Here is a 21386-nt window from a genome sequence, read left to right on the forward strand (position 1 = left end):
CTTTTAGTAATTGTGTTGTTTGCCTTTTATGAATTGCATCCAATGAAGACTGACTGAAGTTAACTTATTTTATTTATTTATTGGTTATTTGTTGTAGTTTATTCACTGTTGCTGTGACCTTAAAGGGATAGTTCACCCATAGATTTACTCACCCTCATGCCATGCTAGATGTGTATGACTTTCTTTCTTCTGCAGAAAACACATTAAGATTTTATAAGAATATTTCAGCTCTGTAAGTCCTCACAATGCAAGTGAATGGGTGCCAAAATTGTGATGCTCCAAAAAGCACATAAAAGCAGCATGGATTTAACCACTGGAGTCATATGGATTACTTTTATACTGACTTCTGTGATTTTTGGAGCTTCTAAATCTTGGCACCCATTCACTTGCATTGTATGGATTACAGAGCTTAGATATTCTTCTAAAAATCTTCATTTGTGTTCTGCTGAAGAAAGAAAGTCATACACATCTGGGATGGCATAAGGGTGAGTAAATGATGACAGAATTGTAATTTTTGGGTGAACTATTCCTTTAAAATGCACAAAATCACTTTCTTCAATAAACTATTAAAAAGACAATTAATAATTTTTAATTAATTATAATTATAATTTTCTTTATTTATCACACATTATACATTTGCACATATACAGTGAAATTCTTCTTTTTCACATATCCCAGCTAGGCTGGGGTCAGAGTGCAGGGTCAGCCATGATACGGCGCCCCTGGAGCAGATAGGGTCAAGGGCCTTGCTCAAGGGCCCAACAGTGGCATCTTGGCGGTGCTGGGGCTTGAACCCCCGACCTTCTGATCAGTAACCCAGAGCCTTAACCGCTGAGCCACCACTGCCCCTAAAATATGGTGATGCCTGGAAGTCATGCCTATGTAGTTTTCATTAAAGACACACATTACATTTCTGCTCAAATAAGTATTTTGCATACAGTTTGATAATTTGTAATCACAAAACTGTCATAAACTGAACATTTAAATACAAACATGCATAATACATTTAATACCAAAAACTGAAACACAAACATGCATAAAACTTTAAAAAACCTTATTTCATAAACGTATCTCAAATCAGAACATTGAATTAACCTGATCATACCTTATTACTCCTAACTCTTGACCAAAATGCTATTAGATAACTTAATGCTGAGGTTAAGTTTTTGTGTATACAGCATGAATAGGATAATGAGCATGCAGAACAAATCAGAAAATCTTCTTATAATCGGGTACCACTTGTTTCCTGAAATGAGAAGTGTAAAACATGCTATAAAAACATGATGTATATGATAGCAATCATATTCCGTTAAGAATTGACCAAATTGTCTGTACATTTTGTTAACAGGCATGCATGCTAGTTTAATATAAATATTTGTACACCAGTGTGTGTTCACATTTGTGTGCATGGGTAAATGGTGAACCTACCAGAGCATTTTCATAGCAGTGTACAGTCCCAACTCCCTGATGCTTGAGACAGTACAAAACTGCATCATGCACAGTGGGAAAGACACGGCCCTCAGTGATGTTGTCAGAGAAGAACCTGCCACGCTCAAGCTGTTCCACCACCAGTGCTTGAAAACAAAACATTCAGTAGCCTACATATTATTAACCATAACAGCTTTGTTTTGAATGTCCACAGTAAAAGTACTGAAACTGATGAACCATAATACAACTAACCTCACTGATAGACTTGGTAGAAACTCTGAAAGTGGGAGATGCACCTACCTTGACAGCCTGCTAAGTAGATATCCACATCAATCTCTCCAAAATCGTGGAATATCTAGAATAAAGAATGAAGATGAGAGCTGTACAACTTGCTCTGTTGCAATGCAAAATCACTATTTGCAAAAAGTGCCTTTATATTTTCTTACAGACTTTTAGATCACTCACATTCTGTAATGTCTTGATGGCCACTGCATCAATAAAGTTTGCAGTGGAAAAATCTAAGATGATAGAGTGGATGTCCCAGGTCCACTTCCCCAGGGATCCCAGAGAAACCCTCTCCAGGTCCCTGCTTAAAGTGTCCTCACTGCTGGAGTCCATCGTAGTGGTGTCACCATCGTGTAGATCTGACATTGACCCCAGAGTGCTAGTTTCAGGGTCAGTGCCCTTAAGGTACACCCAGGTATGATAGCCATTAGATGGCATTACAAACACTGTACTATTTTCTCGCTCTGTCCAGCCAGGCTCTTCCTCTCTTTGTGTGTCTTCATCTCTTTGCCTCAACTGTCCTGCCTCTTCTTCCACTGAAAATACTGCATTTTTGGATCGCTGAGAGGCTGCTCTGAGTGCTTTTTTCTGTAAAAGAAGAGAATAAAATGTTGAGGTTTAAGGTTTACTAGAAAGTCACATGCCACAACCATATGTAGGCAGTGTGTACATAATGGCTCATGTAGAAAAAAAAAAAACTAAAGCAATTTATAATATCATCAACTATTAACCATGGAAACATTAGGAGAGGTCATCTACCTGTTTTTTAGCCTCTCTTCGTGCTCTTTGCTCAGCTCTCCTCTCTCTGCGTCTTTGCTTGGCCTCCTGTCTGCGCTTATAAGTGAGCATTTTTCCGATGTCCAGGCCGCTCTTTTTGTACACATCAGCAATTAAATGTGTATTAGCAAACACAATAGTAGCTGCGTCTTCATAGATATTCTAAAATACTGAAAAGTATTTAAGTATGTCAGTAAATTTTTTACCTTTTTCTTAAGCGCCTCAAGATAAAGTTCAGCATTAGCAAAGTACATGGTGGCAGAGGAGTGAAATATGGTGATGCCTGGTACCTCCCTCACCTGAAAAACGCATAGACCAAAAAAATGTTACTTAAATGATGTGTCTGCTTGGGCAAATACAGTACATTGGAAATACAAAAGTTCACATATGTGTAATGGAGGTCAGTATGGAATTCATTCTCCTTGATATTTTTGGACAGGAGATTACGATTAAACAGATTAATAGTTTTTAGCTGCAATAAAATAAAATAGCCCACAGTTTAACAATACAGTTAAATTATGTATTTGTAAAGATAATATGATAATAGATCCCACACATGTACTTCACCTCCTTGTGTGTCTCCATGTCTAGATAAAGCTCAGTACCAAGGAGATGTCCCAGTAGTGAGTAACTGGGCCTGAGAGACACAAAGCTGATACATCAAGTTCAAACATGATACAGTAAAGAAATGGAACAACCTGGAGATTGGAGAAACCCTACAGAGAATGCTCCCAAAGAAATATTCCTGCAAGATTGGAAGCAAAAGGAAGGATTCTAACCGTTGAGTTCTGAAGATAACAGTGAGTAAAGCGAAACCCATGGAAGCGCCAAGACCCATATCCAAATTAAAGAGCATGGTAGACACATGCGTCACCAGCCATATCAACTACACACCACAAAAACAGAGGACTTTGATTAAGTACTATGTACTATAGTTCACCCAAAAATGAAAATTTGTTCATCATTCACTCACCCTCAAGCCATCACTGATGTGAACACAAACAAAGATTTTTAGAAGACTATTTCAGCTATGTAGGTCCTCACAATACAAGTGAATGGGTATCAAAATGTTGATGCTCCAAAAATCATTTAAAGGCAGCATAAAAGTAATCCATACAACTCGAGTGGTTAAATCTATATCTTCAGAAGCGATAAGATAGGTGTGGGTGAGAAACAGATCAATATTTAAGTCCTTTTTCACTAAAAGTTCTCCTCCCTGCCCAGTAGGTGGCGATATGCACAAAGAAAGTGAATCGCCAAAAACAAAAGAAGAAGAATGTGAAAGTGGAGATTTATAATAAAAAAGGAGTCTTTTTATGAGGGAAAATGTTATGCTGCCTTTATGTGCTTTTTGAAGTTTCCAAATTTTGGTACCAATTCACTTGCATTGTGAGGACATAGAGAGCTGAAATATTCTTTAAAAATCTTTGTTTGTGTTCAGAATAAAGAAAGTCATAAACATTTGGGATGGCAGGAGGGTGAGTAAATGATGAGAAAAATTTCATTTTTGGGTGATCTATTCCTTTAACAAAGCAGCAATTATTGAAAATAATCTGCAGGATTACATTTTAAATGTAAAATGTATTTTGATGAAAAATACAGCATTTTTATGTGAGACTTTAGCATAACTTACCAGATCAATCTTGCTACTACGCCACAGTGTAACTATGTCATAATACTGCTTGAACATTCCCTTCAGATTCACAAAGACAATGGCAGAAAGAACTGCCTAGACATACGCAAAAGAACTGAATCAAGTTTAGACTTTATTCAAAGCTCATACTAAAATAATGTATCCAGATATAACACAAATAGATGAGCCCTGACTTACAGTCTTCATAGAGAACTGTTTACACATACCTTTGGCAACTCTTGAAAAAGTGAACCTAATTTCAGCACAGTCACCAGTACTATCACACCAGATACCACTCCTGCAATCTAAACAAACACAATGCAATAAAACAATACTACCCTCAGTAAATGCTTAAGTGCATGCATGGGTCAGTCACACAGGTGAGTTTGTCTTGCCTGTGTCTTGCCTCCTGTGCTCTCCTGTATGAGACTGCGAGACATAGAGGAACAAACTGAAAAACATTGGAAAAATCCTCCGACTGTATTACTGAGACCCAAAGCCACAAGCTCCTACAACACAGTGAGAAAAATTCCAGTTATACAGTGTAGTTATTTGATTGTCTATCATCACTATGTGCCATGGGTATTTACTCACCTGGTTGCTCTCTACTTTGTAACCATGTTTGAGACCAAAGGTTTTGCCCAAAGAGATAGAAATTGCATAGCCAACAATGGCCATAGCAAAGGCATCCACCACCACATCAGAAAAGACACTGGCGTTTGGAACTCTTGGAGGCTGAAATCTAAGCAAGCACATCAGAACAACCACTTGGGCAAATTAAAAGTTAAATGGCCAAAAAAAATAAAAAAAGAATACAGTAATGCAATGAGTGCTATTTTAGAGTAAATTTAATAGGCATGGACATATTTCTGCAATGTATTTTATTTTAGGGTTGTTTATTTAACGTGTTAATTCAGTGCAATTAATTATATAGAAAATAATGCAATTAATTACGCCTCCCTACCATATTAAGCAATTTTCCAGCCATTGCCGCAATTTAAGCTTGCAGTGCACCTTCATGTTTTTTACGAGTCTCAGTCAGCAGAGGGCAGTAAGCACAAGTCCAGCTGAACAATGCCTGTACAGACACCAAACCACACTATAGCAGACCACACAAGATGAGGACTTGTATTTTAAACACAGCATGACGGAGCACAACTCCGAATGCAGGGGTCTTGTGGCGTGTTTTCAAACTACATTTAGCTTGACACAGTGTACTAAAAACGGTGTGTTTATGACGCGACACAATCAAATTGAGATGCTCCAAAAGCATCCGTCTGATGCATGTGTATAGGCCCATCCTTAGAAAAACCCTTATAATAAGTCTACCTCATACAGAAATGGATTGCTGTGGACTGTCGGACAATGATAAGCTTATGTTTAATGATTTGAAAATAAACAATATACTGCCTTCTAAAGCCAATTTTTGCATTGCCAAATCAATGCTGTACTGATCTGCCACAATAATGTAATGTATTTTAATTATCTGAATTATTATATTTATTATATTTTATATGTATTGTAATTCTTTAATCATTATACTGTATATTGGATTATTTTTATTTGGGGGCCTTTCCAGGCAATTATTGATATATGTGAAAAATTCAAATAATTAATCAGCATATAATGTTATTAATTTGATTAAAAATGTAAATCGGTTGACAGCCCTAGTTATTATGTATATTTAATAAACACTTTTATTGGGGCCTGGGTAGCTCAGAGAGTAAAGACGCTGACTACCACCCCTGGAGTCGCGAGTTCGAATCCAGAGTGTGCTGAGTGACTCCAGCCAGGTTTCCTAAGCAACCAAATTGGCCCAGTTGCTAGGGAGGGTAGAGTCACATAGGGTAACCTCCTCGGGAGAATAGCCTGAAGCCTCCACACACGCTATGTCTCTGCGGTAACGTAAGATGCATGGATTGACAGTCTCAGATGCGGAAGCAACTGAGATTCGTCCTCCACCACCCGGATTGAGGCGAGTCACTATGCCACCATGGGGACTTAGAGCACATTGGGAATTGGGCATTCCAAATTGGGGAAAAAAAGGGGAGAAAATAAAAACAATAAATAAACACTTTTATTAGAATAATAATTAGTGTTAAAACTCACCCACTTGGAATCTCCCCAACAACTGAAATCTTATAGCTTGCATTCAGCTGAGTGTAGAATGATACAACAGTCGCCACTGCAATCTAGCATAAACACACACAAACTTTCATAAATTTCATGAGCTAAGGGTAACATTATGTTAATGTTTCCTGTGTAGTAAATAAGAAGCCAGACTAGGTAGTAATTAGTAATTGCTAAGAGATGTGACGCAAACGAGATGATGCAGAGAACAGAAATGCTGACAAAACAAATAAATAACACAGAGGAGGCATCAAGGACAGCCACTATTAAGAGATTCGACAGAGACACTTCTTAACAAAACCTGTAAAATAAAAATGCTACAATGTATATACTATGGGATGGAATCAAACTATTTCAAAGAGATGCAGAAATTAATTAAGATTACACAAAAATAGAAAGAACAGAGGGAAGAGTGAACAAACATGAGTGAATGAACAAACAATGAGATGAGACATTACGTACAGTACAAAGTTCCACTGGAATGGGCACCAGGAGTTTTTGTCTAATTGCGTTGTTAAGCTCTTTGGCTGTGATGAGAACCACAATGGACACAACACTGACCAGCACAGTTGGGAGATGAGTCTCTGGCAACAACCTAAACAAGTCTGCCAGAGTCTGCACAGAGAAATTACAGAGTAGTGCTTATTAATGCTAGAGCATGCATGCACTGAGGCATGCACATCCAATGCTTGTTTAAAAGTACTCACATAGACAATAGACAGAGGTCCATTGAATCGTTTGGGTGAGACTCCAAAGATGTACTTTAACTGTGCTACTACAGCATGAGCAGACGCTGCTGTGGTATAACTTCTGACCAACGGCTCCGAAAGATATGTTCCGACAAACCCAAACTGCACCAAGCCTAATACAACCTGAATTAGGAAAATTTCAAATGAACAGACTATAAATAAATGAATCTATATAATTTGTATTTATACAGGTCTAGTTGTGTGTGAGTGTTGAGTGTTACATGATGTACTGTATTTTTTTATTTTTTTTACACTAAAAGTTTAGATATACACTCACTGAGAACTTTACTAGGAACACTATGGTCCTAATAAAATGCCTGACGTGGTCTTCTGCTGTTGTAGCCCATCCGCCTCAAGGTTCAACGTGTTGTGCATTCTGAGATACTAATCTGCTCATTACAATTGTACGGAGTGGTAATTGAGTTACCGTCGCCTTTCTGTCAGCTTGAATTATTCTGGCCATTCTCCGTTGACCTCTCTCATCAACAAGGTATTTCCATCTGCAGAACTGCCGCTCACTGGATGTTTTTTTGTTTTTGGCACCATTCTGAGTAAACTCTAGAGAATGATGTGCATAAAAATCCTAGGAGATCAGCAGTTACAGAAATACACAAACCAGCCCGTCTGGCACCAACAATCATGCCATGGTCGAAATCACTGAGATCAAATTTTTTCTACATTCTAATGGTTGATGTGAACATTAACTTAAGCTCCTGACCCGTATCTGCATGATTTTATGCATTGCACTGCTGTATTAGATAATGGCATGATTAAGTAGGTGTACAGGTGTTCCTAATAAAGTGCTCAGTGAGTGTATACTTATTGTGTATATGCATTAGTCTTGTGTGTGTATTTAAGAACCTGAATAAGACCTCCCAGTACAGTGGCAGCAGCAGCAACCTGTACTCTGTAGAAGTCTCTAGTTATGATATCCACCTCCTCAGTCACATTAGTGCCATTGTAAAGAAGGAAATTTGCATCAGGGGCCAGTCTCTCTGTTACACTTCCAATCATAATACTTAGGATAGTGAACGTGCCTATGCATACATACACACACATAAACACAAACGCAATTAAAGTCAAGAGCATTATCAGGTTCAATTTAAATAATAAAAGATCAAAGTTAGCAAGTAGAACGGTTTAAGAATTAATTATTCATGCAAAATTCATACAGAAAACAATCCATTCAGAAATTAGTTGAGATTTTCTTATGTTCATGTGCAAAGAAGACACATTTTGCTCTCACCTACAGAGATGTGTCTGGAGGTTCCAAAAATAAAGTAAATTAATGGAGGATAGAGGGATGTGTAGAGTCCGAACACTGGAGGCAAAGAGGCTAGCAATGCATAGGCCATTCCTAAAACACACAAACACAACCCTTATACACCCCTAATCAAAGGTTATAGCTTGCAGTCCTTGACGAACAATAGCCCAGACATGTCCTCTTACCTTGTGGAAGATGCATGATGCCCACACTGATGCCAGAGATGAGGTCTGGCATGCCATAATCCCAGATGGAATAACGAGGTAACCAGGATAGTATAGGCAAAAAACCAACTATGCTATGCTTCAGTCTGGGCAGAGAAAAGCTGACACAGAGACATAAAAGAAGCAGAAATTGTAATTCAGTGTCAATTAAAAGCACTTCTGTAATTAAATCTATAAGCAATGTTGCCTAATTTAATTCCCACAAACACACTGCATGACTGCATCTTACCTGAGTAACTTTTTCAGTCTGTGGAAGATGGGAATGTTGGTCTCCATTCTCTGAGACAGCTCTTTCAGCCTTTGTTCATCTATAACCTCTCTCTGTACACAATACCCTGTGTGTCCTGAGTCCATTTTTTCTATTTTGTATGTGTGTGTATGCTATAGTGGCTATAGTCTGTCTCAAATGGTGACTTAAAAATGACAAAATTTCACTGTTCAAGCTGTGTCGATGAGAAATATATAAAAAGGCCTTCTGCATGTCAGAGTTCTCTGTGATATGTTCAATCTAACCCTGTGGGATGTTTAAAAGGGGAGATGATGGGTTGGTCTGAAGCAAAAAGAGGTTGTGCTTTCTACCAATGATTAACTTAAGGACAAGTAATAATGTATAATAACTTTGATGAATACATACAATTTGACAAGACTAAAATGATCAAAAACATCAACAAAATAAAAAAGTTTTTTCAAATTTGCATGTCTTTACAGTAAAAACTGACAAACAGTGCATAATATCAAACTACTAATTTTATTTCTCTCTCTATTGCCTTTTCTTAGTACTATGCTGACTCTGCCTTTTCTCTTGAGTTCATTAGTATCTGCTAGTTTTTGCAATCTAGGGTAAACTGTAATGGAAACTTTTTGTGTTCCAGTAGAAAATTCCATTGTGATGTGCAATATATCATGTATGAAATGATGACTTCACCAAAGAAACATGAAAAGATATTTTGACATCAGTCATCCTCTAATCTTTGCCACTCAACACCTGAAAAGGGTTTAAAATAAATGGGGTGGGGACTAATGTTTCGGCCTCTGATATCTGTTGATTATACTTATGATCCTCTTTTTACCCATTCACATATATAAATAAATCTAAACATAAATATGCATGTGTTTTCTAAGCACATTTTTGTACATGTCTAATTACATTAATTACTGTACAACCCCCCTACAACCTTCATTAAACCTCACATTATTTGATTAAACACCAATTATTCATATTCTTATGTTTGAAATCGGCATTGCATGTTGTCAAGTTGCACATGCTGTGTTCACGTCATGTCGGTATTACTGTAATTACATGATGACAACTCGTAGATTCTGTTTGGGGCCGTTGATGTCCTCTGACCTCAGAATGGTAACACTTATAACACCTAAACGGACCGATGTGTGGCTTTGTTTTTGATTACAGCTAAATATTACATTAATATTAATTCATTAATTTACCTTAATTTATATATTTGTAACAAATCCCTTAGTTCCAGGGAAGGAGGAAGCGGGAGACGGCATACTGCGTTCCAATTAACAGTTCTTTATTTATAGGATAACTTGTTGCTTTTCATCAACACACTCTACACACACACACACACACACACACACACACACACACACACACACACAAACACACAGGCAGTTCAAGCATGATTCTCTCTCTCTTCTGCCGCCATCTCCTCGCCTTTTATCTCCGCCACAGCTCACTCACTGGAAATACAAACAGGTGTTAGCACAGGTGTAAATCATTATCCACTCAGCTTTCCTGGACCTCACTCTCCACAGATCGGCACTTGACCACACCCCCGCCTCCACAATATTTTTTGGTAAATGTTTAAGAGCAAAAAAAGCAATCCAGGTAATACTAGCTATAATAAAATTTCATATCAAACAGAAATACACTCACTGAGCACTTTATTAGGAACAATATGGTCCTAATAAAGTTCCCAATGTGGTCTTCTGCTGTTGTAGCCCATCTGCCTCAAGGTTTGATGTGTTGTGCATTCTGAGATGCTGTTATGCTCACTACAATTGTACAGAGTGTTTATCTGAGTAACCGTAGCCTTTCTGCCAGCTCGAACCAGTCTGGCCATTCTCCATTGACCTCTCTCACCAACAAGGCGTTTCCGTCCGCAGAACTGCTGCTCACTGGATGTTTTTTGTTTTTTTGCACCATTGCGAGTAAAGTCTAGAGACTGTTGCATGTGAAAATATCAGAAGATCAGCAGTACTCAAACCAGTCTGGCACCAATAATCATGCCAAAATCACTGAGATCACATTTTCCCCCCCATACTGATGGTCTGTGTGAAAATGAACTGAAGCTCCTGACCTGTATCTGCATGATTTTATGCATTGCACTGCAGTCACACGATTGGTTGATTAGATAATCACATGAATAAGGAGGTGTACTGGTGTTTTTTAATAAAGTGCTCAGTGAGTGTACAGTATATGTAAACTAGCTGCTGAGGCCACTGCAATTTTGGTTCTTTTTACATGACGCCATGACGGTCAAGTCAGAGCTTTCATAGAATTCCAGTTTACAGCTTATTCCGACATGACGTGAATGCACCAATACGCAAACTGTAGTTGCACAATTACAATGCAAAGAAATTAACTGAATTAAACTGAACATTTTAAGTATTTTAGAGAGCAAGAGCAATGCCAACCTCTAAAATAAACATGACTTAAAATATATTTATTACATTTTTGATTCAAATATTTAGTCAAAACCTATAGACTAGCTGACTTCTTGACTAGCTTCAGCAATAATATACTATAATAACACTTATTCCTGAATGTAATATCAACTGTTCAGCTATATATTCAGCAATTGGTGTAATTTCACCAAAAGTTACTGTTAAGTTTAGGTCAAAAGCTGCATTAAGGAACAAATGCTTACACATAGATTGTGCAGTCGCTTTAAGAGCATGATCGTGTGAAATCTGACCTCAGCACTCCAATGTACTAAAGGAAATTTCCCCAGAATCCGTGACAGAAATACCAAAGCATAAATAGTTTAGGAAAGTAACTGGGCAAAAAAAAGGCCATAATGACCTTCTGCACTGCCTGCAATATCAAGTAATGTGCATTTTTCAAGGTACAAGAATATTTGTTTAAAATTTTTTGTTGTCTCCCCCCTTCGGCTGTTTGACAAATCATGGTCTATAATTAGCTCTGTTGCTTAGCTCGGATGGTCATGGAAGGTTGAGTACATAGAGCTCTCTCTCCCTCTCCCAGTGTTTACTGTCAGAAGAAAGGCAGCCAGTCTGTTTGTGTCGAATGTGGGTAATGGACATATTGTTACCTGAAGGCAGAAACCACAGGAAATAGGAGATCTGGTAGGATTCATTGATGCATGTGCTAATGTAATGCACTAGACTTTGCATGTTTCTCGCAATGTTGCCAATGCTGTGACAGTGTGACTGATATGACTATAACTGTCATTTAATTTAAATGTCAAAGCATTCATTAATTTAAGAGGGAACATTTTTGATTTGTGCATCATAATGGTGAAATTCAATAAGAATAGAACTCTGAATAAGAGCTTCTGTGGATTTATATTCAATAGGTCAGACTCTCTGCACTACGAAGACAACAGCATGTGCTATCATGTTGCTGCAAGTTTCTGTGCCATCTCACTTCACTGCATTAGCTGACAAACTATCTTTTATCTCTTTAGATGAATGTTCCTCTTCACTTTTTAAGGGCCTCCAAGATGTGTTTAAGATAGGGGAAAACTTCCACAAGTTTTAAGATATCAAGAGCCAAAAATAAATAAATAAATGGATCTCAGAGCCAAGCATGGTTTGATGCTGTTGGAGCAGCTAAATCGAATGCGGGACGCTGAGCAGTTAACAGATGTGGTTCTAGTAGCTGAGGGGGTCAGCTTCCCATGTCATCGTGCAGTGCTTTCCGCATTCAGCCCCTACTTCCGCGTAATGTTCACCTGTGGCCTGCGTGAGTGCGCCAACCGTCAGGTGGTTTTAAGAGACATGCCGGCCCAAAGCCTGGCCCTTCTGCTGGAATACATGTACAGCTCCAATCTTCCTCTCACTGCAGCCAATGTGCAGGGGATCTCTGTTGCTGCTTTTTTGCTACAGATGGATGATGTGTTCAGCCGTTGTCAGATCTACATGATTGACAACATGGATACCTCCAACTGCCTGGGCATCTATTATTACGCCCGGGACCTGGGGGCAGAGGAGTTAGCCGACCAGGCTCAACGCTACCTGCGGCAGCACTTTACTGAAGTGTGCCTCGGTGAGGAAGTGCTTGAGTTGGAGGCACACCAGCTAGGAGCGCTGCTGAGCTCAGACGACCTCAATGTTTCACGGGAAGAAAGCATTCTGGACGTGGTGCTGCGTTGGGTGAAGTACTGCCCAGGTGGTATCGGGTCAGAGGAAGAGAACCGTGCAAGACACCTTCCAGAGCTCTTAAAGAAGGTACGTCTTCCACTGGTGGGTGTGGATTATTTGAAGGGGACACTGAAACGGAACACAGTGCTACTAGCTGATGCTGAATGTCTAGAGATGATGGAAGAGGCAGTTGAAGCAGCAAGCATGGATTCAGATGCTCCACCCCGCAGACTGAAGCTGCGCTATGGCATGGAGACCACAGATCTCCTGCTCTGCATTGGTAATGATGGCGGAGGGATACGTTCACGTTATGGAAGCTACTCTGAGCGCAGCTTCTGTTACGCTCCCAACACTGGTAGAACATTTTTCATCACCTCCCCACGATACGGTGATGCGCTTGGATATGTCTGTGCTGGGGTGGTGACTGAGAGGAATGCAATTATTGTGTCAGGAGAGCTAGGAGCTCGAAGGATGGCAAGACAGAAAGAGAGATACGTCGAGATTTTCATGTGAGGCTTCTGCAGGAGAAAATTACAGTAATACAGTAATACTCCAAATACAGCAAACATATGAATTGAAACTTTAAACTACAACTTTTAAAGTTCTTTCTACGACTTAACCTGTGCAATAAGTCATATAATATAATATCCCAAATAATTAAATGCCTGTTTTTAAATGTAGAGTCATAGTGATATTATAGGTTTTATTACGAAATTTAACTTTGATGTTAATATAAATATATTGATACAGGCTACATGTATACAGGGCATATAAAGGACATTACTTTGATAATGTTTGTCATTATGTGAGATGTTTTCACACACATAATTTCACACATTTTCAAAAATGTTATAGTTCCAAAAAGAAAATAAATTAATAAATTGACCTATTTATTTAATGTCTTGCTCTATTTTTTCTTTGTTTTTTAACATAATTTGTCCTGTGTTCCTTTCAGGTACAACAAGGAAGCCCAGGGTAGCTGGAAACACCTGACTTCAGCAGAGTATCGTGATTCTTATGCACTGGGCTCTTTGGGAGAAAATCTGTATCTGATTGGGGGTCAGATGAAGCTGAAGAACCAGTTCCTCATCACCAACAGTGTTGAGCGGTGGTCTCTACAGGGTGGACCTTGGCGCAGTGCTGCCCCTTTGCCCATGCCCCTTGCCTATCATAGTGTCATTAGGATGAAAGGCCGCCTATATGTGCTCGGAGGACGGACACCTCAGGTAAAAAAATTTAAATTAATAAATCATCAAAAAGCATTCCACTAAAATGGAGCAAAAGATATCACTATAATTTGGAAGAAATCTTACATGGGTAATAAAGTAAACTATAACTGTGCTATACTGTCATCACATGTTCTAGTTCTTCAAATATATGGAAATAAAATCTAGTGAGGACCACTGTAAATGTTAGTTTATTGCCTTCTCCCTTCTCTCTTTCTCTAAACTGCACCTGTCTTGCCATGTCTCATGGATGACAGTCATATCGCACAGATGACGAGCCTGACCGTATGAGTAATCGCCTGCTTGAGTATGACCCAGAAACCAACAAATGGAGTGAACTCGGTCCTATGAAATATTCAAAATACCGCTGCAGTGCAGTCACACTCAATGGGGAAATCTATGTACTGGGTGAGAATGTCAACAGAATGAATACAATATGCTAATATGTTTGACCCCCAAACGTTTTTTTTTTTAATCTAAAATAATTTTTATGACTTGTGGGCTAATGTATCAAAAGAATGGGATTAACCAGTGGATGAACTTAATACAGCTTGGCATAATGCTGTAAGAAGCTTATAACAGAAGCCATGAAAACAATGATATTCTCGCCATCACCAAAACAGAAGGCAACCTATGTGTTACTTTTGTTATTCTCTAAAAATAATGAAAACCCCTACTTGTTTAAATTTTGTATGTGCTTTCCAGCAAATGGTTTGCCCCAAACACACAAAAGGAATCTAAAAACCTAGGCATAGCACATGTAATTATATAAAATCTTCATACAATAGAGTTTTTTTTTTTTTCAAATGAGTTCCAATGTCTACTCTTACAGGTGGAATTGGGTGTGAAGGTGTGGATCGTGGCCAATCACGTCACTGTCTTAATGTGGTGGAGATCTACAACCCTGATGGGGATTTCTGGAGAGATGGCCCTTCTTTACCATGGCCTCTCCTATCACTTCGCAGCAATGCATCAAATGCTGGTGTTGTTGATGGAAAACTTTATGTCTGTGGATACTACAAAGGAGCAGGTAAATATTTGAATATTGTAATTTAAGTCCATCCATTTAACCCTTGACATCTTTTGCCTCATAAACTTTATTTTGACAAATTAATGCTTACCTCGTAAATGACACATTTGGAACATTATATTTTAATTTAATCAGTGGAAAAGAAAACATACACAAGTAAACATACAGTAAGTACTTCACTTTCTCCCAAGATCGTCATGATATCATCACAAAAGAAATCCTGCAGTTGGACCCCTGGGAAAATATATGGAGTGTGATGGCAAAGCAGGCTTTGATGCACGACAGTTACGATGTGTGCTTGGTGGCAAATCTGAACCCTCGTGGACTCTTGCCACCTCCTGCTGACTTGGTAGATGAATGACAAAAACAACAATTCTTTGATGGAGTATTCTCATAAAAGCTGGATTTAGGCTTTTATATGTCAACTGCAAAGTGGTACAGTAGGAGGATTGCCAGGAAACTGTAGATATAGGGACAGTAGGGATTTCAGAAATAGCTCCAACTACTTTGAATTATAATGCTGCAAGTTTAACGATTTTAAAGTGATGTTTTAAGTTTCTTGATTTTATTTATTAATTTTACCACTAGTTGAAGGATAAAATGTGTCAATGGTACAGTATGTGTCAAAGGATGTGAGAATATCTCACATAATTTACTGATCACAGATGAACAGAAGTGAAAACCATAGTGCAAATGTATTTCATGAAGGTATACAATATATGCAACTTTAAGCAGTCTATACAATTTATGAAACACAGATGTTAATCTGTCCAATTTAACAATTGCTACATTTGTTTAATGTTTCAACTGTAAACAAACTTTCAAAATATATGTATTTCACCTCTTGATGTAATATTGAGGTTATCTAAAATATTTGCAAGAACTTTACAAACATTCACGATAGTTCTTTAATTTGTTCTGTCACATCAACATCTGGAATTTCATTTGTGAAAACTTATAGGACATTACTGAGTAACAGAATGTGCTTGGATGTGCCATATGGTCCAACTAAGGTAGAAAAGAATACTTTTAGTTGCTGTAAGATCTTTTCATAATAACCTAAAGTGTCAATTAATGTCTTTTAAAAAGAATTCACAATGCACAGTAACAGGACAAGAACAGACAATGTCTACAGCAGGCAAAGTAAATACAGAACAAAGTTCACCTGTTCACATGCAAATTATAGGTTTCACTTACAAGGCTAATCCACTGTGATGCCTAAGGAAACTGAACATAAAACATACTTTATACAATTTCTCAAATTTCTCAAAAAGTGTTTTTGTTCACTTTGAAGGACTTCCTCCTGGCTGTCCTTGGAGATCTTTACAGTCCCTTTCTTTCTCACTGCTTGTCTTTGTGGGAGAACCAAGGGTCTCTTTTTCCCCCTGAAATTCGGGGTCTTTTGGCATCTCCTGAGGACTTTTGGTGGTGACAAAGTCTCAGTGTATGTGCCCAATCTGTTCTCTCTCACGCACAATGGTTTTTCTGGTTCCATATGCACAAGTAGTCTATCTGCATTGGATGTAGCATCAACAAGTGGGCTTGAAGGTCTGGTCACAACCAACTGTGTGCACCATAATCTCTGCGAGGCACCAGGTGAAAACTCCTCTGTGACCTCTGTTTGCTTGAGCTGCTGCTGTACTTGTGCTGGCAGGATGTGTGCATTTCTGATTTGTGTCTTTGGTGTTTTATGTGGACACAGGTCCTGTTCAGCTGCTTTCCTTGAATAAATGACAGGCCTGTTACATAGCATCATGCTCTGATAATGCTTTTTAGCTGATACACAGAACCTCTCTAATAGTCCAGGGGATGTCTGGACTTCACTGTCAATCATTCTGGCAGAGCTAGGTCCTGCTATCGGATTTTGAAAGGCAATCAATGTGTCAAGCTGGGACAGAATCTCTCCCAGCATGCCCTGTTCTTTGCTCTGCTCTGCTTTCAGTTGCTCCAGAGCCTGCTTGAGGTTAAGCATGTTCGAGCCCAAATCTTTTGCAGCCATACTGATCTAATTTAATAAAAAACAAAAATGCCTTTATCTAACTGATAAACACTTAAAGGAATATTCCAGGTACAAAACAAGTTAAACTCAATCTACAGCATTTTTGGCATAATGTTGATTACCACAAAAATTTATTTTGACTTGTCCCAACGTTTCTTTAAAAGACAAACTTAAAATCAGTGCAGTGAGGCTATTACAATGGAAGTGAATGGGGCCAATCTGTAAACATTAAAATACTCAGTGTTTATAGCCACAAGACATAAACAATATATGTTAAAACATTTTCACAACTTTGTTGCCATGGCGATGTAACGCCTTAAACCCTGATAAACTAAACAACTTTACAGCTCAAATAATACACAAGTTCAAACTGAAAAATTTATGTAAGTACATTTTATTTTATTTTTTTAAGAAAAGGAGGGACGAGTCTAAATTATTTTTTGTGTTAATCATAAATGCTATCAATTGAGCTTAACTTTTATTGAAGCAGAAATATTTTCTTTAAATCAGGTCATGTTTACTTCTTTTTTAGTTTAATGCTTCCATATATCTTGGTATTTCTTTGGTTTGTCAAACTAATGCTAATATAAAGTATATAGTTGTTTTAGATGTAATAGTTTTACATAAATTGTCTAGTCAATACATGCAGATGCCCTTACCTTGCCTTCCCTGTCATCCATCCCTATTTGTGTTTGGCTCTGCAGAGTCTCAAACTGGCATGTTATACCCTCTCTCACTTTGTTTAAATAACCGTCAACTGCAATAATGAAGATAACAGTTCTTTTAAAATACAAATGACTAATAAAAGGTATAAAAACGTATACTATATTTAAAATCTTGTTAAAATATGCTATTTTAAATTGTTTTATGATAAAGTTTCATTCAATGACAGTGTCGTTTTTGGGAAATATTGCATACAGTTAAAGAAAGAAACAGACAAACAAAAACATACTTGTTTTTGAAAAAATATCCATTCTCTCCACTAAAACTTTTCTGGTCATGTCATTACTTCCATCAATGCGATTAAACAACTTCTCTCTGATCTAAAAGATGCAGACAGAGTTTCTGTCCAGCAGTACCCATAAAACTGTGACTGTGCAATGTAAGCATTCAACAGTGTTAACTATGCATGTGCGCCTTTAGTACAGTCCTTACATTTTCCAGAGACTCCTGCAACTGTAGAATTCCATGAGTGAGAATTTCCCTGAAAGAGGACAATTACGTGGCAATATATCAGAAAAGAACCAAATCTATGTCAAACATTTCAGTAATAATAAATAAAACAGTTTTCATTCAGCAAGATATCAGGCTGGATAGACTGATTACCTTTCATATTTTTCTTTGGCTTTCCTCTTTTCCTCTTCAAATCTGTCCAACATGCCTTCAGCTTTGCAACCAGTGAAGTTTGGAATTTTGCTATCAGCACCAAACAAAAACGGCTTAGAACTATATTTGCTAGACAACATCATATCCTTCATCTGTAGAAAAGATTTCAAAAGTTAATATAAAAGTTAAAATATTAGTTCCACTGATAATAGATACGTAATTTATAGACTTTCAGCTGTAGACCCAGAAAATATCTGTTCAGATCAAGCAATGTTCAGAAAATGTGGCGCCACAGCTACACATATCATGCATCCTTTAGGCCTGTCCAAATGATTTACCTCCTGTGAGGTTTGCTGAGAGCCTCTGCTCTGACCACTCATCTCCTGAGAAAGGCTTTGAGAATTGTCAGGCCAGAATTGAGAGCTCAACAGAAACTGGGAGTCAGTCAGGCTGGAATAGTCACTGTTTCCGGAACCCTTGCTTGCTTTAATCCCTCTGTTATAGAGAATATGCTGCTTAGTGTCATGGCATAGGCACAACACACATCAATAAACACTAAATTACAATGTTAGCTTTAAGGGCGCATGCTGATGATAACAATTCAAAAGTTAGTTGACAAATGTCGAATAAACAATTCAGGCATGAGACATACCCAGTAGAGGCGGGGACATTCAAAATCTCCTTTATATTCCAGACGTTGGGCTTCATTTTCCAGGCCTTAAAGGTCAAGCGACACATTAATTTACAATAATTTTGATCCACAAGAACACACAAGAAAACAAAACTATGGTAAAACGTTCATAAACTTTACAATGTTTGACCATTAATTTAACCTAGTAAGTTGTGTTTAGTCACGTAGATTTTGTTTTATCCGACAAAACGTCAAGTGTCTATGACTGGACCAGCGAAGCCAGCGGCTGTCGTCACAGTTATGACCATTTCTAATGCAAATAGAAAACTTGCCTCGTTGTTTTACAGGGCTACACTTATTGTGTACGTTTCAAAATACTGGGGCTTACCTGGAAATTACGTTGATATTTTCTATAATGTCGAATCAGATAATAATAATAATAATAATAATAATAATAATAATAAATAAATATAAAAAATAAAAAAGACACTTTGTTGTGGTTTGTTTAGCCGCCGTCGACGCTGGCCGTTACGGTTAAATAAAGCTGTGTAAATGCGCGCGCAACATTTTTTTTTTAAAGGACTGCGGCAGTTTTCCCGGGCTACAAAATTCAAACATTTTTCCAGTGATGTATTAAAGTGATAGTCCACCCAAAAATGACAATTCTCTTATCATTTTCTCAACCTCATGTCATCCCTGATGTGTATGACTTTCTTTCTTCTGCTGAACACAAAAGAAGATTTTTAAGAATATTTCAGCCCTGTAGGCATATATACAATGCAAGTGGAATGGTGAACAGAACTTTGAAGGTCCAAAAAGCACATAAAGGCAGCATAAACGTAATCCATCAGACTCCAGTGGTTAAATACATATTTTCTGATATGATAGGTGTGGGTGAGGAACAGATCAATATTTAGTCCTTTTTTACTATCCACAGTTTTCCTGAGCAACCACTGGCGGTGCCATGATGATTCTAATTGCCTGTTTTCTGTTTCTGGTCTTGAGACGCAATGTAAAACTAACTGAAACGAGGGCTCCAGATGGAGAACAACAACCATTTAAGTGTTATTTGGAGTAAAAATGAATTTCACACTCAACTTGTGCAGTTGTTGGCTGTTATAACAACTCAAATTAGTTAATGATATCAACCTAACTTACCTCGGACCATCGCTTCATGTCATCTACTCAGGTAAGGCAGTGTAAAAAAAAAAAAAGTCATCTTGACTCAGCGCTATAGAGTCACATGTTTTTTTTGACAATTTCTACAAATGTAATACTTAACCCGCTAAGAATAAATGCTGATGCGGGTGAAAACACTGGAGACCGTAAACTGAAAACAGACGAACCACGGAACACTTTCGCATTCAGGAAGAATTCTTCTTCTTTTGTTTTTGGCAATTCACATTCTTTGTGCATATCGCCACCTACTAGGCAGGGAGGAGAATTTATAGTAAAACATGAGGTGCATCCCAAACCGCACACTTCTGCACTTTTTTACATCATTTTGAAATGTTAGTAGTGTGAGTAGTATGCTTACACTGAAAATGCATCAAAAAGAAGTGTACTACGAGTACCCGGATGATGCACTTTTTCAACCGTCAAAATGGAGTGTGGAATGGACATTTCATGCATTCTGTGCTCGCGGCTTGCCGTACATAGCGGAAGGGGTGGGGTTACCGGCAGCGATGGTGATCTGGCAAAACAATTGTAAATAATGGAGAATATGACTAGCGAAACTTCTGTGAAGACAGCACCTTACAAAAGTGAGTTAAATGCTTTACCATCATACCATGCTGTGTGAATATGTATATTATTGAGATATAAGTGTTGAACTGAGGGTGGATAGCTTCACAACGCTTGGGATTGAAACATCACTTCTGTCAGCTGTTAAAGTGTTCCATTTGGGACAATACTACACTTTGAAAATTCATACACTACATGGCTGAGTGCATAGTACATTTTGTAAGTGCATAGTGTATATGTGTATAGTTTGGGACACAGCTAAGGATTTTTATTTTATCTGTTGATCTGTTGATGTTGATCTGTTTCTCACCAACTCTTACCTGTACAGTCAGCACTGGTGCCCCCCAGGGATGTGTGCTCTCCCCACTACTCTTCTCCCTCTACACCAATGACTACATCACCAAGGACCCCTCTGTCAAGCTCCTGATGTTTGCAGACGACACCACTGTCATCGGCCTCATCCGAGATGACGATGAGTCTGCATACAGAAGGGAGGTTAAACAGCTGGCTGTCTGGTGCAGTCAAAACAACCTGGAGCTAAACACGCTCAAAATGGTGGAGATGATTGTGGACTTTAGGAGGAACACCCCAACA

The 21386-nt window shown here is 38.2% G+C and overlaps 3 protein-coding genes and 1 pseudogene across 3 annotated transcripts; 1 reads left to right on the forward strand and 3 right to left on the reverse strand.

Moving 5' to 3' along the window:
* Positions 1–21386, reverse strand: part of LOC127446102 (sodium- and chloride-dependent GABA transporter 2-like) — a 498776-nt pseudogene that overhangs the window by 389016 nt on the left and 88374 nt on the right.
* LOC127446090 (solute carrier family 26 member 6-like) lies at positions 1120–8844 on the reverse strand. The gene is made up of 19 exons (XM_051706745.1): positions 8720–8844; positions 8452–8591; positions 8249–8359; positions 7864–8039; positions 6961–7125; positions 6716–6868; positions 6233–6315; positions 4718–4865; positions 4519–4632; positions 4351–4428; positions 4124–4219; positions 3270–3376; positions 3058–3127; positions 2697–2789; positions 2473–2583; positions 1894–2301; positions 1729–1783; positions 1429–1574; positions 1120–1246 (listed from the first exon to the last, which is right to left on the reverse strand). Exons 1-19 carry the CDS (start codon positions 8842–8844, stop codon positions 1223–1225), a joined length of 2403 nt encoding a protein of 800 aa, XP_051562705.1. The 3' UTR covers positions 1120–1222.
* LOC127446091 (kelch repeat and BTB domain-containing protein 12) lies at positions 11679–16261 on the forward strand. The gene is made up of 6 exons (XM_051706746.1): positions 11679–11820; positions 12162–13346; positions 13793–14063; positions 14321–14471; positions 14896–15093; positions 15285–16261. The coding sequence occupies exons 2-6, from the start codon at positions 12265–12267 to the stop codon at positions 15452–15454; spliced, it is 1872 nt and encodes a 623-aa protein (XP_051562706.1). The 5' UTR covers positions 11679–11820; positions 12162–12264; the 3' UTR covers positions 15455–16261.
* Positions 16280–19141, reverse strand: LOC127446099 (interactor of HORMAD1 protein 1-like). The gene is made up of 7 exons (XM_051706761.1): positions 19071–19141; positions 18757–18913; positions 18419–18570; positions 18248–18296; positions 18045–18135; positions 17752–17849; positions 16280–17098 (listed from the first exon to the last, which is right to left on the reverse strand). Exons 1-7 carry the CDS (start codon positions 19124–19126, stop codon positions 16295–16297), a joined length of 1407 nt encoding a protein of 468 aa, XP_051562721.1. The 5' UTR covers positions 19127–19141; the 3' UTR covers positions 16280–16294.

The sequence above is a fragment of the Myxocyprinus asiaticus genome, chromosome 9 (genome assembly GCF_019703515.2).
Source record: "Myxocyprinus asiaticus isolate MX2 ecotype Aquarium Trade chromosome 9, UBuf_Myxa_2, whole genome shotgun sequence".
Taxonomy (NCBI): Eukaryota; Metazoa; Chordata; class Actinopteri; order Cypriniformes; family Catostomidae; genus Myxocyprinus; species Myxocyprinus asiaticus.

Coding starts and splice junctions, on each gene's coding strand:
- LOC127446090 (XM_051706745.1), bottom strand. CDS start 8,844: ATGGACTCAGGACACACAGGGTATTGTGTACAGAGAGAGGTTATAGAT. Junction 8,592..8,719: donor AGACTGAAAAAGTTACTCAG/GTAAGATGCAGT, acceptor TCTCTGTGTCAG/CTTTTCTCTGCCCAGACTGA. Junction 4,429..4,518: donor GCACAGGAGGCAAGACACAG/GCAAGACAAACT, acceptor GTGTTTGTTTAG/ATTGCAGGAGTGGTATCTGG.
- LOC127446091 (XM_051706746.1), top strand. CDS start 12,265: ATGGATCTCAGAGCCAAGCATGGTTTGATGCTGTTGGAGCAGCTAAAT. Junction 13,347..13,792: donor AGATACGTCGAGATTTTCAT/GTGAGGCTTCTG, acceptor TGTTCCTTTCAG/GTACAACAAGGAAGCCCAGG. Junction 14,472..14,895: donor TGGGGAAATCTATGTACTGG/GTGAGAATGTCA, acceptor CTACTCTTACAG/GTGGAATTGGGTGTGAAGGT.
- LOC127446099 (XM_051706761.1), bottom strand. CDS start 19,126: ATGAAGCCCAACGTCTGGAATATAAAGGAGATTTTGAATGTCCCCGCC. Junction 18,297..18,418: donor GCCAAAGAAAAATATGAAAG/GTAATCAGTCTA, acceptor GTCCTCTTTCAG/GGAAATTCTCACTCATGGAA. Junction 17,099..17,751: donor TGGATGACAGGGAAGGCAAG/GTAAGGGCATCT, acceptor TTATTAAATTAG/ATCAGTATGGCTGCAAAAGA.